The sequence below is a fragment of the Chenopodium album genome, chromosome 12 (assembly GCF_948465745.1).
Source record: "Chenopodium album chromosome 12, dcCheAlbu1.1, whole genome shotgun sequence".
Taxonomy (NCBI): Eukaryota; Viridiplantae; Streptophyta; class Magnoliopsida; order Caryophyllales; family Amaranthaceae; genus Chenopodium; species Chenopodium album.
The window spans coordinates 54,524,233-54,542,228 of NC_137845.1; the positions used below are offsets into that span (position 1 = coordinate 54,524,233).

A 17,996-nucleotide genomic window follows, 5' to 3' on the forward strand; every position below is an offset into this window, starting at 1 on the left:
TCGGAAAAATGGCACGGCGGGCGGCTCAGTACCCGGCATGTGGGCAGGCACGCCGGCACGGCACGACGGTACGGCACGGCACGGCCCGTGCCTAGCCGTTGGAAGTAGCCGTTTTCCAACAGCTATAAAACGGCTATAAAACGACCATTTTTCCCACCTAAAATCCCTATAAATACCTCATTTCTTCCTCCAAAATTTTCACAATTCATCAACTCATCTCTTCTCTCTTATTCTCTAATTTTCTTATTCTCTAATTCCTACAATCTTACTCTCTTTCTCTTTTGTGCAAAGAAAAAAAAAATTCCTACTCTCTTATAAATTTTACATTTTTACTTTTATTAGTCTACTACCAAAATTATAAAAAAATAAAAATAAAAAAAAAATTCTTATATTTACACTCGGGAAATTATAAATTCGGGATCGGAAAATTATAAATTTGGGAAAGCAATTGAAGCGTCATTGTAAGATCTAACTCAACTTTATTTTAATTTGTTATTGTTATTATTATTATTATTATTGTTGTTGTTGTTGTTGTTGTTGTTGTTGTTGTTGTAGTTATTGTGTTATTGTAGTTATTGTTTTCTTGGAAGTTGGAACAACTTAATTATATAAAAACTACTTTCTATTTTTATTGTGGATAATTTTGATTGTTAGTGAAATCTGTCTAAGGCGGGACTTGGGCTCTGGACAACGTCGTTCCTAACCTCTCCTACCTGGGATCTCATTGACCTAAGTAATCTACTATTATTATAATTATTTTTGAAAACTTAAGTTATATAAAAACTACTTACTAATTCTTATTGCTATCGTTATTATTGTTGTCAATTGTTATTATTATTGTTCTTGTTAATTTGTTATTTGTATTATTATTGTTGTTGTTATTATTATTAAATATCATGGCATCAAACCCGAACACTTCCTCCTCCTCTAGAAAAGCCAAGTCAAAACGTAGGGAATCACCAAACCCAAACACTTTAATGCCCCCCCCCCCAACACCTTTCCCTCCCCTAACATGCCCTTTCACTCCCCTAACATGCCCTTTCCAAACACTTCCACCCCTTTCTTTCATCCCCAAACCACAGGAGGGCACGAACAAATGGATGATATGGCTCCTTGGACTATGCCTAGTTCGGGATTTCAACAAACCCATTCCTCACCTCATTTATACGGATCACAACATGAATTTTCTATTCCTAGTAACCAAGGTAGCCAAACACAAGCCTCCGGGTCGAGTGAACAATCCACCCAAATGCCTAACACCCAAAATCCTAACATATTAGAGTGGTGTACCGAAGAGGAATTTGCTCAAACCAACCGAAAGAGTGAAGTTTGGGCACATTATCAATTGAGTAAAAATGGAACCAAAGCCCGGTGTCGGACTTGTAGTAAAATTTTCTCGGCCGATACCAAGGGAGGGACGGGACACCTTAGTAGACATTCAAAAAGATGTAGTGGACCATCTAATGATCCAACCCAACCCAAAATTTCTCATTTCCATCCACAAGGCTTCATTTATAGTTGTGAGAGAGATAGGGATGAACTTGGGAGAATGATTGTACATGCCGAACAACCTTTTCTTTTCGCCGAAAATGATGCTTTAACAACTACATTAACCGAGCACTACAACCCAAACACAAAAAAATCTCCCGAAAAACCGTTCGATCTGCTGCCATGAAGAATTATCAAGAGTATAAATTGAAATTAATAAATGAATTGGCTAATCTTCCTAGTAGAGTTTCTTTAACTGCCGATGCATGGGATAGTGGATACGGACTTCACTATTTATGTGTTACTTGTCATTGGTTGGATAATGATTGGTTGTTACAAAAACGCATCATTCATTTTAAAATGCTTGAATACCCTCATACCAGTCTTAACATTTCTCATCATTTAATGGAAGCCATTGATGCATATAGTCTTAGGGATAATATCATGTCTATGACTTTCGATAATGCAACTTCTATGACATATAGTGCGAATTTGGTTAAACCCCAATTGACCGATTTAGTATTAGATGGAGAAGCACTTCATATTAGATGCATTTGTCTGTTCTTAACTTGTGTGTGAAGGATGGAACACAAGCAATTGGTCCATTTTATCACAAAATAAGGAATGCTATTATGTCTATTAATAGCTCTAACTTGAGATATCAAGAATGGAAAGGTTTTTGTAGGCAACAAAGGAGAAAGGCTATAAAAATAGCACCGGATTGTCTAACTAGGTGAAACACCACCTATGAAATGTTGAGTCGGGCAATCGAGTACAAGGTTGATTTAACACTTTTTTATAATATGAAATTTCCACAATGTGCTTTACTAGAAGATGATTGGGCTAATTGTGAAAAATATATGCAGTTTTTACAATTACTATATAGTATGACACATTGTTTTTCTTCTGTATATAATCCTTGTTCCCATTCTTTTCTTAGCAATGCATGTTTACTTGCACAACTTTTTGCCGAACATCGATCACAATATGAATATCATGGATATCTTCCATCTATGGAGGAAAAATGGCGTAAATATTACACGGATATTCCTATGATTTATATTTTTGCTTCTATTTTAGATCCTAGGCAAAAATATGATGGCACTTTTTTATTAATTGATATTTATTATAGTAACATGAATTTGGAAGATGATGTTGAAACTTTTAAAAATAAGGTGACTAATGAGTTTTTCTCTTTATATAGAGTTTATGAAACTAAATATGGAACCGTGTCTCGATTTGCCCCTTCTCAAACATCCAAAAACGTAAGTAAACGGGCCAAAGGTTTATTTGCACAAGCTGCTAACATGATGTCCAAGTTTTCAGGTACGGAATCATCATCAACTAGGAGAACACAAAGCGATGTTTCGGAGTTGCAAATGTACCTAAGTTACGACTTCATGAAAGGCATGGACGATGAAGAGAAGTTTGGCCTCGACATCCTTGATTGGTGGAAATCACAAACCATGAAACATCTAATTTTGTCGACGATGGCTCGTGATATTTTTGCTATCCAAGTCTCCTCCGTTGCCTCCGAAAGAGCTTTTAGTGCGTCAGGACGGGTTTTAGACGATAGAAGAACAAGACTAAAACCCGAAACACTTGAAATGTGTGTTTGCTTCAAGGATTGGTTGGATGCCGAAACTCGTTCTCGAGATCGTACTTATGCACAAAACGACGACGATGAAGGAACGACGACGATGAAGGAACGTCGACTTCTTTTAGTTCTCATACTTCTCAATCAACTCAATTGGCCAATGACCTTGAACCACAAGAAGACGAAGACGAAGACGAACAATAATAATGACATTATTACATATTTACATTCTACACTATTGTACAATTTTTGTATTATCGAACTTCGTATTCCGTATAATAAATGAAGTTATTCACCAAATATTGTACGATTTTTAATTATCATTAATTATTTGTATTATCGATTTATCGTACCGGCTACCGGCATATAATAAACTAAGTTATTCTTCAATTTTTTGTGTTTTCGAATTATCGCACTCGTAAATTTTTTTTTATTATATGCATTGTTGTTTTTTTGCTAAATTAATAAAATTGTTTTTATTTGTTTATTTAAACTTAAACATAATTAGATAAATAATTTATATAACCTTAATTAAAATAAAGTTGTTCAAAACAAAATATATTAACATTAACATAAACATAAATTAATCATATTATTTATATAAAATTAAGTTGTACTAAAATATATATATATATATATCGTTTTTTATTTACATTTATTATTAATAAAAAAAAGGGCACGGTTTGGCCCGCGGCCCGGCCCGGCCCGCCAGGCACGTGGGCCGTGCCGTGGGCTGGGGTGTGCCAAAATTAGGCACGGCACGGCCCGCCGCGGCGCCGGCACGGCATACCCCCCACCGCGGCACGGCCTGCGGCGGCACGACACGGCCCGTTGCCCATGTTTAGCGCCACATAAGCTTGCTATTTCTCATTTAACAAAATAACACGTAAGCTTGCTATTTCTCATTTAACAAAATAATATATGCTTTAAGCTAGATTCGAACCCTGAACCTTCGATGCATAAAGGTAATACATTTACCATATCAACCAACTTTCTTTAATGTTTCAAATTTCATATATATAATATTATATATTCCTTTCATTTATTAAGTAAATTAGAAGTAATATAGTTCATTTATTTTTCACAAGACTAGAATATAAATACATATAAGGTAAAAAAAAGTGACAATCGAGACAATGCTCGAACCACATACTACATACAAACGGTTGAACGTAATTATCAAATTAAAAAAATATACAAATTAGCAACGTGGGGCATCGCTCGGGGCACACACTAGTTAATAAAAAGAAGCACACATATCATCCGAGCTTAGGGCTCATCAGGTGCATTTGAGAAAGAGCCTCCAATACTTCATAACCACAATAAGGAGCAAGAAAAAAGTTGATCATTGAGTCCAATAGCGGCTTAAGGTCATAACTTATAATGCCACATCATCTTTGCCTTTTGAGACACGTGTTAAGGTAATGCATGTTGTTGCATTTTTAACTCGATTATAGTCCACCTATGAATCGCATTAAAATTTAAAACACATCTCTAATCATAGGTGTGATTTCTTATTTTGAATTTGATGTTAGTTGCAATTTAACCAACAAAGGTATTGAAAAATCCCCCCCTCCCCTCTCTCTCTCTCTCATTTATATAATTCCCATCATCTTCATCCATTGGAATCCTCACTGGAATAATAACAGTATAAAATAAAAAAATAATAGTATAAAATCAACAATAAGATTATATTTATCAATAATAACAATATAATCAGAAACAAAAAAAAAAATGAAAACGGTATGGACTATCATGTATAGGCCTATACCTATACTTACTCCATTACTGCATTCAAACTTTTTTATAACAGGATTCTTTTTACTATTGCCTCTTCAAATCTCGTGCACTTGTGGAATGTATCTGTGTAAACCTTAAGCCAAGAAATAGGTTGAATAGAGTTAACAACCACGAGATGGAAACACAGAGGTCCAAATTCCCAAAAATGGTAAAGAAAAATAAAGAGCAAAGTTCATTTTAACTACAAGTTTCTCTTTTTCTTCTTATCACTAGCTTCACACTTTCATAGTATTAATAACAAGCTTTCAGAGAGCTACTTTGATAAGCACTAGTGGAGATTACCAACACAAAGCTTGCTTTTACTCCTAACCACCAACAAGAGTTGAGTTAATGTTAATTCTCGTTAAATCAACCCAGGATCCATAACATATGAATTCGACATTAAACTCACCTCTGGCTCAAAACAAAAAAAAAAAACTTTTCAAGTCATCCACTTCAACTATGCGTCAATATCAACTTCAGATGCAGGAATTGCTTCGGCTCAGAAAAAGAAAACATCACACAATCGAGATTATGAGCCTTTGTGACTGTGATGAAAATCAGAACAGCTGCAGCACCAAATCCCATCTTTAAGAGTGAGGCAAACAGGCAGGCCACCTTCGTAAAAAGATACTCAAGTTAGTGCGCTTAGCCAATTAAAATTGAGTCCACAATCAAACACGCCTCTACTCCCAAGCTCATAATAGAAATTTTGCAGATAGGAACTGTAAAAGTCATGAGATGACATTGGTATGATAGTCATTAAGCAGAAAATTTGTGGATTGCTGACCTGACAGCATTGTTTTGCTTAACAATAGTACTATAAAAGCATACATCTAAGCAAACAATTTTAAATTTCTATCCCCCGGCAACTATATCACTGACATGATCAAGAATCAAGACGTATCTCAAACTTAACTCCCCTCCCCCCTTTTCTTAAAATAAAATAAAATAAAAATAAACCTTTAAAGTTTTACCATACATTCCGGCATTTGTATAGATTCATCAAAATACCAGACTTAGCAAGAGTACCAATTTACCATAACTTTTACAACTACTATAATGACCATGTATTACTTCAATATTAACATCAAGTCACAAAGTTAGAACCGATATGCATAGGTCACGATCTCAAAAGATTTGCTTAAAGGAGTTACCAATGGGAAAAAACAAATACTACGTACAATGAGTTACTAAGTCCAAACCTTAATGGAAAAAATCACTAAATCCCCTGTTTTTTTTTTAAAAAAAAATCATTAAACCTAACCTCTATTGCAAAGCAACAATGTAATGGCATTGCAATGAAACCTTCCCAATCACATTGACCTACAAGTGCTACAATCTTTTCTGGTTCATTTCAAAGGGGCATTAAAGTTTGAGAAAATTAAACTGACTAATAACAATATTTACATTGCCTGATACCTTATGCACTGACTAATATCAAGCAGCATTAGAATTTGGTGACACTTTTAAGATTGGCTGATACCTCCTACATTGAGCGACCCCACCGTAGAACCTGTCATTTGAGCATAAACTTGATGAACTTCCTCAAATGGCAGAACAAACCTTTTCAAGAACATAAACTCAGAATAGACAATAATGGTAGAAAAACGATAATCCTTCCTTAAAAGCCCTTTCTCCTTCAAAATCTGTAAGACTCGATGCCTTGGCAATAATCTCTTCTCCAAGCTATATGTGAATAAAATAGTCTGCGTTGCTAAATAATCAGGCTTGTAACCCAGTTGGTTCATCAGATAGCCAAGTCTTTCCTTGATACTCGCCTCTGAACTAGTTAAACACATAGGATTTCGCCTGATCAATTTCATAATATCAGCTTGAGTCCATCAAAATAGCTAATAACAAGTAATAATATAAGAAAATAGCTAAAATATAGACTATAACAAGTAAGAGTGATAAAATATACTCTAATCAAAATAGCCTACAATATGTTTTTGTATAACCTACTACATATATCATGGTTCCAAGCATTAACTATGAGAATACTAAAATTTAGTCCCCGTTTTACACGCAAACCCACTAAACTGATCTTTGAAATAGGCTTGGCTGCTTTCTCCATCTTGGCATTCTACCTTATTTCAACGTACTTTTTTTCCTGGCTAAGCAAGCGAACCCTCCACCAGTATGATTTTCAATTTATCTTTCACCCTAACAATATGCAAAAAAATCCTTCGTATCTCTTTCCTCATCTTTGTAATACACTTTCGTATCTTGATGATGCAACCCAATTGGCTGCCAGCAATAAGCGAGAATTTACCTTAATCATGTCATTCATCTGAAAGCTTCAGCTGAATGCAACATTTAAAATCCATATTAGAATAACCAGTTAGAATTTAAGCTAGCATGGGTATAGATTATAACCATTACTACATCAAAGGGAAAGCAAACAAACACGTACTCTAGACAGCAGAAAGGAACATATCAAGCACATTGAGCACGCCAGACAACACAAACACATATACTGATCCTATCGAGCACATTGATCACACCTTCCCTCTTTTCCAGAATGTGTTGTGTTCCCAAACAGATACTTTCTTTGCCACATTCCTACTTCAATTTCCCAGTTAAATCTTATGGGAAAAACAGAAAGCTTCAGGTTAATTAGAGGAATCGTAGGGAAAACAGAAAGCTTCAGGTTAAACAACAATCTAATACAATAGAGAACCCCAAATCCATCAATTTCACAAAATTAAGCTAAGCAACAATAATAAATAGGGGAAAACAGAAAGCTTCAGGTTAAGTAAAAATCTAAAATTCTCAATAATTTAAACAAAAATGTTACAAACATTACACCAATTAAAAAATAATTCTATTAACATTCGTGATCGTAGCAAATATTTCGGCAGTATTAACTTCTAAATAGATTTAAATTCAAATGAATCTCTTCTCTTTTCCACACCAACATAGCATCATTTCGAATAATTTACTATCCTGAATGATTAATATCAAAACTAATAAAATTGATACCTTAATTTTCTCAAAAAGCAGACTAAGCAAGGGTCTTCTTGATTAGCTGCATAATTAAGCTAAACATGCATTTCAGCCAATTGATATATGGAAGCAAGGCTAGCATAAATCCCAATGCCACATAGATTAATTGAACAACTAAGATCATTTTTATCATCTGAAATACCAGCCTTTTTAGCTAATTTCTTCATCAACAACATATAATTGACTACAACATAGCAACATATCAAATAATTTACTCCCCTGAATGACTAATATCAAAACTAATAAAATTGATACCTTAATTTTCTCAAAAAGCACAATAAGCAAGGAGCTCCTTGATTAGCTGCTTAATTAAGCTAAACATGCATTTCAGCCAATTGATATATGAAAGCAAGGCTAGCATAAATCCCAATGACACACAGATTAATTGAACAGCTAAGATCATTTTTATCATCTAAAAAACCAGCTTTTTTAACTAATTTCTTCATCAACAACATATAATTGACTACAACAGTCTACCAAAACCAACTCTAGTAGAACAGATAATTCAATCCCCATGTCACTCAACAATCAGGATCCAAATTTTTTTGCTCTCAAAAATAAATCTTTTAACAAGAAAATTCCATTAGTTTTATCAAATATGAATTACACAAAAATATGAAGCAACCAAATTTGTATTATCTGGGAGACGTCAAAATAAAGCACGTTCATCTTAAAAGACAACTCCTAGTAGCAAAAGAGAAAGCAGACGTATATCTCACAAAAATCCCAAGAACTAAACCTCGACACCAATGTATAAAAAGGCTCAAGGCGCACCAAGGCGTTTTGGAGTACCTTGCGCCTAAGGCGCACCTCAGTGCGTCTCATTGAAGTGAGGCGCATATAATAAGAAATAAAAAAATTCTGAAAAAAGCTCTTTGTGCGCCTCAGGCTGCGCCTAGGCGCGCCTTAGCTGCACCTCATTGAAGTCGCCTCGCCTAGACCATAAAAAGCGCATGACCTCTAACGCCTTGCGCCTCAGGCACGCTTTTTCAAACACTGCTCGACACCCATTGCATAATCACATCCTCGACAGAGCAGTTCCACAAATACCCCATATATCTTAAAATAGATGATGTTAGATAATTAGTTTAGCATTGGGTCATATATTTGAAGAGGAGTTTATCAACTACAATTCACACTCGCAAGGATGCCGCGACGCACTAAAACGTGAATATTGCTAGGATTAGGATTGCTACAGAAGCTATTTTGAAGCTCGTATGCTTTAAAATAAATTTTCATCTATATTGTCCATCCTAAGACAAACAATTTACAGTGCTCACAAGTTTCTGGCAAGCCATCTATATAGTATCTTAATTCTTCCACACAGAGACCTGACAATAAGGGCGATAAGCTTATTTGCTTATGATTCACACTATTTTATCGCCTCCTTATCCATTCATTTCAATTTTGAAGTCCAATCAGCCAAAAATCTAACCAAAATTGCAAACATTAAAAAATACAAATACATAAACAATTAAAAAAAAAAACCCCATAATTTCGGATCAGAAACTCCCAACAAATCCATAATCTAACAATCAAACTTAACAAAAAGTTGGATTATTAATCAAATCATCATAGTTCAAGCACTCACAAATCAATAATAATCATTCAAAATAGAGAAAATCACTCACAAATCAACAATATACCATACCCGAAAAGGATTAACTAAGAAAAAATGTTAAAAATAGGGCAATTCAAGCAAAAAAAATATGGATTGCCCGAGGATCTTCACCCTTGGCAGCTATGAATAGACCACCCATGCGAACCAAAGGAATACAATACTCAGTTGACCATTAAAAAAAATCAAAGCATTGCACAAGTATAAAGATCTTCACACTTGTACTAAACAACTATAATAATGAATTATAGAGGCAAAAAAGCCTAATCATCACCTAGAACTCTCAGTTGCAACAGCTATATCAAACGATTCATTGAAATCCAATGTTTGTCCACAATTCTGCCCTATAAGGCTATAACCAAGGATAATTTGTGTGCAATTACAATTCAAATTAAGCAATCACACATGCCCATTATAAGTTTAAAAGTTAAAGCTCACTAAGCAATTGCGAAAGAAATAACTCAGACCCGTCACAAAAAACTTGCACGTAGGACACACCAGTTACATTAAATGCATGCTCCAAGAATAAGCAACGGTTGTTCATTGACTCCAGAAGTGTAACCTTCCAACCTATACAATAGTAACACTACTAAATCAAAACATAATAGGACCAAAAAAGAAAACCGACTAATCAAAACCCCACACTGGTTGGCATTCAAATCAGCATTAGTCTAACACAATAACATTTCTTAATAGCTACACCCATCGATTTTATAGGAGCTCAGGTGATTTTCTATAGTTTTACCTTCAAGCTAAGATTAAATTTGTAAAACTGTGACAAAAATTTTCTACCCATATATAAAAACTTATAATTTATAAAATTCTAATTTTAGCAACTCATAGTCACATACTAACAAAACCAAAGTACATAAATGCTTGATACTTTGCATAGCATAAAAATGTGTCAAAAATGCAACTTAGAGGCCAACCATAACAATTACTCTGAAAACAATGAAGTTATAATCTAATTCCTTATATATAAACCATATGTAGTATGCCTTAGTTACAATTTAACACATCTTCGGGTTTGCCAGCTAGGTGACTAAATTACTCTGTTCATCACAGTCCTTACACTAATTACACTTTACATGAGAGAATTTTTATTGTCACTAAGAAAAAGAAAGCTCATAAATTCCCACAATTTTCACAACAATATATAATTGTAAGTAAAAACTAAAAATTAACAAATACCTGAGTAAGCAATAGCTAAATCAAACCCGGAAGCCCAACTCCGCTTCCGAAATCAACAAGACTACGAAGAGCCGCAATGTGAAGTGTAAGATTCTGTAATGAATTGAGCTTATTGCTAACTTAACTCGCACAAATAATGCTAGGAACTAACCTGCCTGACAGCTCTAACAATGGCAGAAAATTAATAAGAAGATGATGATTATAATGATTAGATGAGAATTACAAAAAAACAAATGATATTAATAGCTTCGGCAACAGTAATCCTAATCCAACTCTTGAATGGGCCAAAACTGAAAGCGAGCTGCAGCGAGAATTTCATACCAACTGTAATGAACTGAGCTTACTGCTAACTTAACTAATGCAAATAACAGGAAAATAGAGATGAAAATATTGATTCACTTGTGTGAGCTATATAATCTGATTTTTTTTTTTTTTTTTTTTTTTTTTTTTTTTTGCAAGTTGAGTAAATATGAAGAATTAATAATGATTAAAGCTTTACTATTGATTGATAATGGTGGAATGGTTACAAATGATGGGGTTATTAGCTTGAGGCTACTCTCAAATAGTGAGTTTAGCTCACAACTCTCAAACAATAGCTTGAGGCCATAACTCTCTCTAGGTTTCCTTAATTGATTTCTGCCTACCTTTTCCTTTCCCTCCTCTATCTTCTTATACTAAAGCTAAAGACTCTAACCTAATAATATTAGACTTCACAAATTGCCCTTCCTAAAGTTAGTCTATTACAAATTCATTTGTCAGAGTTGCTAGTGAATCTTCAAATTGCCTTTCCATCACTTCACTCCTCTCTGTAATAGCAATTAGATTCACCTTCTCTAATAATAAAATCAAAACCTATTCAATTTAAAAACCAACAAAGATATATCTAGTTTAGCAATACATAGAAGAAAATGGAGAGAGAAAAGGGACTTTATTCCATTGAAGAAGGGTATTAACATCAAGAGATTGGTGATTTTTACAAGGAATTTAGGGTTTCAAAGTGAGAAGAATTGATGGGTGTTGCAGTAATTTAGGGGATTTGTAGGTCTTCTTTGTAAATCAGAATTAAAATGACTTAAAATACACATTTAATTTGACAAATTAAACCCACAAAACAGAAACAAACTTAAGACCCATTAAATCAGAAACAATCTTTTCATTGATTTTCATAACTAAATCAGAAACAAACTTAAAACCCATTAAATAAGAAACATACACAACATATATAACACAAAATTACAGTTAATTAATAGTCTATGCAAAATTCAGAATTTTACCTAAAAATCATATAATTTCTCAAAATAAGCAACCAAGTGAAAAATAAAATTGCAACAGCTTATTCCAGAAGCACCTTCCCTGGTGATATTCAGTGGAAAATAAGATCATACCCCAAGCAACAGGTCACCAGTCCTCATTCGTGGTACTATCTTCATTAGTTTGGCATTCAATATCTGAAAATCAATAAATAACCAAAACGCACACAAAACAATTAGAACCAACTATGATAACTCTAACTAATGAACCCACCCCCCCCCCCCCCCCCCCAAAAAAAAAATGAAAAATTAAACTCACAAAGATCTACTTCCTCCGTTTCTTTATAGTTGCAACACACACTTTATCACACTATTTAAGAAAAGTGGACTTCACATGTTATAATACACTTAAAATGGGGTTAAAAGGTTGTTAGGAGTATAATCAAGTGGGCCATGTGCTATAATTAAAGGTAATAGTACAATTTTTCACCATAAAAACCTTCCTTTTATGGTGTGTTGCAACTATTGTGATATTTCCATTTTAGGGAAATGTTGCAACTATTGTGATTCGTTGCTGGTTGTTGCGGCAGAGGCAACGCTGATCGACCAGTGGTTGCATCAACCGTCATCAGGGATATAAAGATCTTACCTTAGCTTGAATGGAAGAGAGAGGAAAGTTGAGATATCATAAACAAATGAGTGGAAAAGAGTGAAAATGGGAAATGAGCATGGAGAAATTCCCACCTTAGCTTGCTCATTCACCAAATTGAAGCCAAATGAAACCAGGAAAATTCCAGCACATATGGGAGCTTATGAACAATAGAATAGGAAGGCTTATGGACAGGAAACTTCATTGACTTGTGACTGAGGTCACTATTGCTAAGAAATTGACCAAGTTCCCACTTTTAAATGAAATTAAGATAAAGATTCAATAAAATTATCAGAATTTGTGCATCTACTGATAATTAACATATATTCACCAGACATATTTTAGAATCACACAAAAATGAAGACATAAAACGAAATAATTCCTATACTTCTTATTTAATTACCATCAATCTATCATAGATAATCATACAACACAAATTTCAAAATTAACATCAGTTACATAAAGTTCCTTAATTATACCATAGAGTACTTCACATATATGTTCATCTATATCAAATCATATTATACAAAATGTTACATTCAAACTAGCTTAGATTTGTTAAATAGCAAGGGGTTGTAGGATAGCATGGGTGGGTTGGGAATTCATATTACCCCCACCCCCTTTTTTCACACACAAACACAACCTATGTGCCCCATTGACTTCCTTACCCAAGATATTGAGGAGGATTAATACTAGTCACAACTCACGAGACAAACAATACAACCAATAGGACCTATATATATTGTACTATCGTTCATTAAAGTTCTGTTTATTTTGGTGGAAAAGATGATTTTCCTTCATCATTCCATTTTCCTTTGTTTTGTTGGAGGGTGGAGAGCAATTCTCCCATTGATGAAAATTTAATTCATTTTTCTTCTATAAAGAAGGTGTGCCACATTTTTCTCCTTTACTCCATACTTCACTATTTTGCTCTCCTCCATTCCTCTCCTTCCTTTTACACTCCTTTTATTTTTTTTGGAAAACTTTTTTCACAATCATATTTTCCATTGAAAATTGTATTCTTTAAAAAATGATATGTCATTAAAAATGATTTCCATCAAAACAAACGGAGAATTAAAGTCTTCAAAAGCCTACATGTAAAGACAAAGCTACTGCTACCAGAAACTCCAAGATATAAAATATGTAGTAACATGTATAACAGAGTTGGTCACAACATCATTACGTACAAGAAAACACCATACTGCAGTGCAGCCTGCCATGCTTTCCATTTCTTGTGCACAGACTAACATCGAGCAGCATTAGAATTTGATGACACCTTTAAGATTGGCTTTTGGATCTTCCTACACTGAGCGACCCCACTGTAGAACCTGTCAGTTGAGCATAAACTTCATGGACTTCCTCAAATGACAGAACAAACCTTTTCAAGAACACAATTTCAGAAAAGCGAACGATGGTAGAAAGACGATAATCCATCCTTAAAAGCCCTTTCTCCTTCAAAATCTGTAAGACTCGATGTCTTGGCAGTAATCTCTTCTTCATGCTATACGTGAATAAATTAGTCTGCATTGCTAAATAATCGGGCTTGTAACCCATTTGGTTCATCAGATAGCCAAGTCTTTCCTTGATACTCGCCTCTGAGCTAGTGAAACACATAGGATGTCGCCTGATCAATTTCATAACAGTCTTAAGAGCATGAATTGCAGGACCCAAACGTTGGTGCAATATATTAGGATTTCTAACAATAATTTGAACTATATCAGACTCAGACATACCCAGGTCATTAAGAAGCTGAATTTTGGGTTTAAGGGTTTTATGAACCCTAGAAACTAAAAACCGTGGATCATTAGTAATGATTTTCTGAATATGAGATTGCTGAAACCCAAGTTGTTTGAAGAATTGAACAACAGAATCAACATTTTCAAAGAAATCGAATTCAGTAGTATCTCCCACTTTCCGTGATTTATTGAACTTAGCGGAAATGGAGAGAGATTGATGATTGGAGAAACCGAGATTATCAACTAAGAAATTCGCTAATGAGGTACAGAATGAAGAAGAAGAAGGGTTACCTTGAATGGTAAGAGAACTTGAAGTTGAGTAAAACAATGGATGGCGCAGGAAGAAGCAGAGGCTTCGGACACCATAGGAGCAGCTCCCAAGCTTCAACATTGGCACGTCTTTTGGTTGGGCAGCCTCTCGAGTATTGAAGATTTGAAGGGTGTGTTTTTTGGACTCTTCCAGACTAAGAAAAAAAATGTAATCTACTCGTTTTATAATAATCGCAACACTTTTACATTAAAGATGGTAATTTAGTTCAGATTTGACCCTACTCCACACCGATTTAAGGAAAAGAAAAATTATGCTCCGTGTCTGAGAAAAAAATAATCCGAGTTCTATCCGTTAAAACAATCCAATCTGACTCCAACTCCGACGTAAGTCAATTAGTGTTTTGTTTCTATGATCATTGTATGTATGTAGTGTGGGAAGGCCCAAGTAGTCCAATTTCTCAAATTAAATTGAATAACCGAAGATAAACTTGGAGTTGGGTCGGATCGAAATTGTAGTCAAAGGCCGAGTATTGAAGTGGGATCAAAGTCGAGTCTCGAAGTCAAATTCGAAGTCAGATTTAACCTTTGACTTCTCGTAGAAAAGGAGTCGAATTTTGCATAATCCACTTCGTTACACTTTAACTTGCATACATATCAATACACAACATTGATAATTAATATTTGTAATTATGAAATGGAGGGAGTATGAGAATTTAACCATCATTTGGTGTATTTTTCTCGATTAATTAGGTCAGTCAAAGCAATGCATTTAAAAAGAAGAAGAGCGTAATATATATTTTTTAAGGGGAAAAAGAAAGTAATATAATTACTACTCCCTCCGTTTTAAAATATTTGTTGCACTTTTCATTACCGGCCGTTTTTAAATATTTGCTCCATTTTCTTATTTGGTAAGCTTTTACAATATTTAATTAATTTCTTTCACCTAGTGGACCTATCATGAATCATATTTTATTAATTTCATACTATCTCCTCCAATTCTCTCCACTATTTTGGCTTTTTACAATTTTTTTATTCATCCACCTACCCCACTACCTCCCTACTTTATTACTTTCTCCAATTTCTCCTAAAATCCTGCGCATAGAGATATGTAGTAAGAGCATCCCCACTAGTGAGCAAAAAAAATTCTCCTCATTCTCTCTCTACCCACTTTCTCTCTCTTCCCAACTAAATTTGCTCATGAGCATTTTTTGTGAGCAAATTTTATCCCACTAGTGAGCAAAAAAAAAATGCTCATCAATCTCTCTCCTACTTTTTCACATACCCAACCAATATTTCTCTCTCTTACACATCACCCTATTATTATTTATTATGTTTTGGTTAAATGAATTTTTAGGGCTACTAATTGCACTTATACTATTATTTAATTTAATACAATTATTAAATATTAATTCATAATATTGAAATTTTAATCGCTAATTAATTATAAATTTAATACAACATAAAATTTTATTGGCGTACGACTACATTTAATACTACAAACCAATAACGAACTTAGATTTTTAACGTACGATTACATAAGACTCTATTAATTTGTAATCTTACGACAAAATTTTTTTTTTACTCATTAATAGAACCATATTTTTGCCAAATGTGTTCCACTAAATCCGCTTTTAATTGAACATGAGTGTCTCTATCACGTAGTGACATTCTTCTCTGGACGTACGTGTCGAAATCAACGTTTGGCGGTCGGCCAACATTGAATTCAAAAGGCTCGTTGTTGTTAACTGTAGCACTTGTAGTGGGTCTTGTAATTTGCGGGCGATCTTGTTCATAGTACCTTCTTAAAACTTCGGCCCGAGTATAGTTGTGTCGTTCATCTTCGACAATCATGTTGTGCATAATGATACAAGCTTTCATTATGTCACACAATATGTCTTCGTTAAACGCAAGGGAGGGTTGTCGTAGAATGGCAAACCTAGCCTGTAAAACCCCAAAAGCTCGTTCAACGTCCTTCCGAGCTACAGCTTGTTTATCAGCAAATAATTTATCCTTTTGAAGTTGTGGAAGTGTTATACCTTGAATAAAAGTAGCCATTTTGGGTAAATGCCATCTGCTAAGTAATAGCCCAACTTGTATTCATGGTCGTTCACGGTAAAATGAATTGGAGGTGCCCGACCATGAAGAACATCATCAAAGACCGGAGAACGGTAAAGGACATTAAGATCATTACAAGATCCCGGGATTCCAAAGAATGCATGCCAAATCCATAAATCTTGATCTGCAACGGCCTCCAGAATGAGGGTTGCATTTTTATTACGGCCTGCGTATTGCGCTTTCCAAGCCATAGGACAATTCTTCCATTCCCAATGCATGCAGTCAATGCTACCTATCATACCGGGAAAACCTCGCATTTCATTTTGATGCAAGATTCTCCTTAAATCTTCATCGGTGGGACTTCTGAGATATTCAGCTTCAAAATGTGTAATAACCCCTTGACAAAAATGTTGCAAAGCCAATCTGGAGGTAGTTTCGCCAATGCGCAGATACTCATCCACGGCATTTGGACAGGTACCGTACGCCAACATTCTAATCGCAGCGGTGCATTTCTGCAACGGTGATAACCCAAGCCTTCCGGCTGCATTCCTACGCTGCTGGAAGAATTGATCCCCCTCGACCACCTTGTTCATAATCCTACAAAACAAAGGTCGTTGCATTCGAAATCTACGCCGAAATTGTTTGTCGCTATAAACTGGATTACTCGCAAAGTAATCATTAAATAATTGAACATGCCCCTTTTCCCTATCTCTTCTATCCGTATCCTCTCTACGCTCTGGAACACATTCAACATCGGATACGGGTTGGGGTTGTGTTTGGTTGTTATACAACACAGTTGGTAGATGGGTTGTGACAAATTCGTCAACTAAATGATCAAATTCTATGTATTGATCAGAATCAGATGAGCTGGAGGTTGAGCTAATGGAAAACATTGTGTTTGCTTGTTACTTACGAGTGTTTGGATATTTTTGAGGAGTTGGATTATATTGTGTTTTGCGTAGATGGTATCACTATTATTTATAAGCATGAACACTCAATGAGAGGTTAAAAATATGAATGACAATTCCATGAGTGATGAAACATGATTGACAATTCCATGAGTGATTAAAGATAGTAAGATAGAAAAGAATCTAGACTATTCAAAATACAAAAAGACAACTGACATGAAAGACATATGACTACTCAATGTCTAATAAGACAAGGGACATGAATACAACTAATAAAAAATAAACTAATTAAAGATTAACTAACTAAAGAAATCTAACCTCGGAATACTACTAATTAAAATTGAACAAAATAAAGATAAACTAATTAAAGATAAAATAATTAAACAAATCTAAACTCAGAATACTACTAATTAAAAATAAACTAATTAAAATTTAACAAAATAAAG

General features: G+C 34.6%; 1 protein-coding gene and 1 long non-coding RNA gene across 4 annotated transcripts; both read right to left on the reverse strand.

Annotated features, from left to right (window-relative positions):
- Positions 1-4,940: 4,940 nt before the first annotated feature.
- Positions 4,941-14,741, reverse strand: LOC145570637 (uncharacterized). 3 transcript variants are annotated; one of them, XR_014096542.1, is made up of 5 exons: positions 14,609-14,741; positions 10,683-12,130; positions 7,281-7,452; positions 6,287-7,170; positions 4,941-5,482 (listed from the first exon to the last, which is right to left on the reverse strand). It is a non-coding gene; the product is annotated as an uncharacterized LOC145570637 (long non-coding RNA). The 3 variants fall into 3 exon arrangements; XR_014096541.1 differs by having other exon boundaries at positions 5,081-5,190; positions 5,277-5,482; positions 7,281-12,130; XR_014096540.1 differs by having other exon boundaries at positions 7,281-12,130.
- A 1,876-nt stretch (positions 14,742-16,617) lies between these two features.
- Positions 16,618-17,535, reverse strand: LOC145571387 (uncharacterized). Its single transcript, XM_081630430.1, has one exon. The coding sequence runs from the start codon at positions 17,533-17,535 to the stop codon at positions 16,618-16,620; it is 918 nt and encodes a 305-aa protein (XP_081486556.1).
- Positions 17,536-17,996: the final 461 nt, after the last annotated feature.

Bases quoted from the DNA above. Each gene is read 5' to 3' on its own strand.
- LOC145571387 (XM_081630430.1), bottom strand. From the start codon at position 17,535: ATGTTTTCCATTAGCTCAACCTCCAGCTCATCTGATTCTGATCAATAC.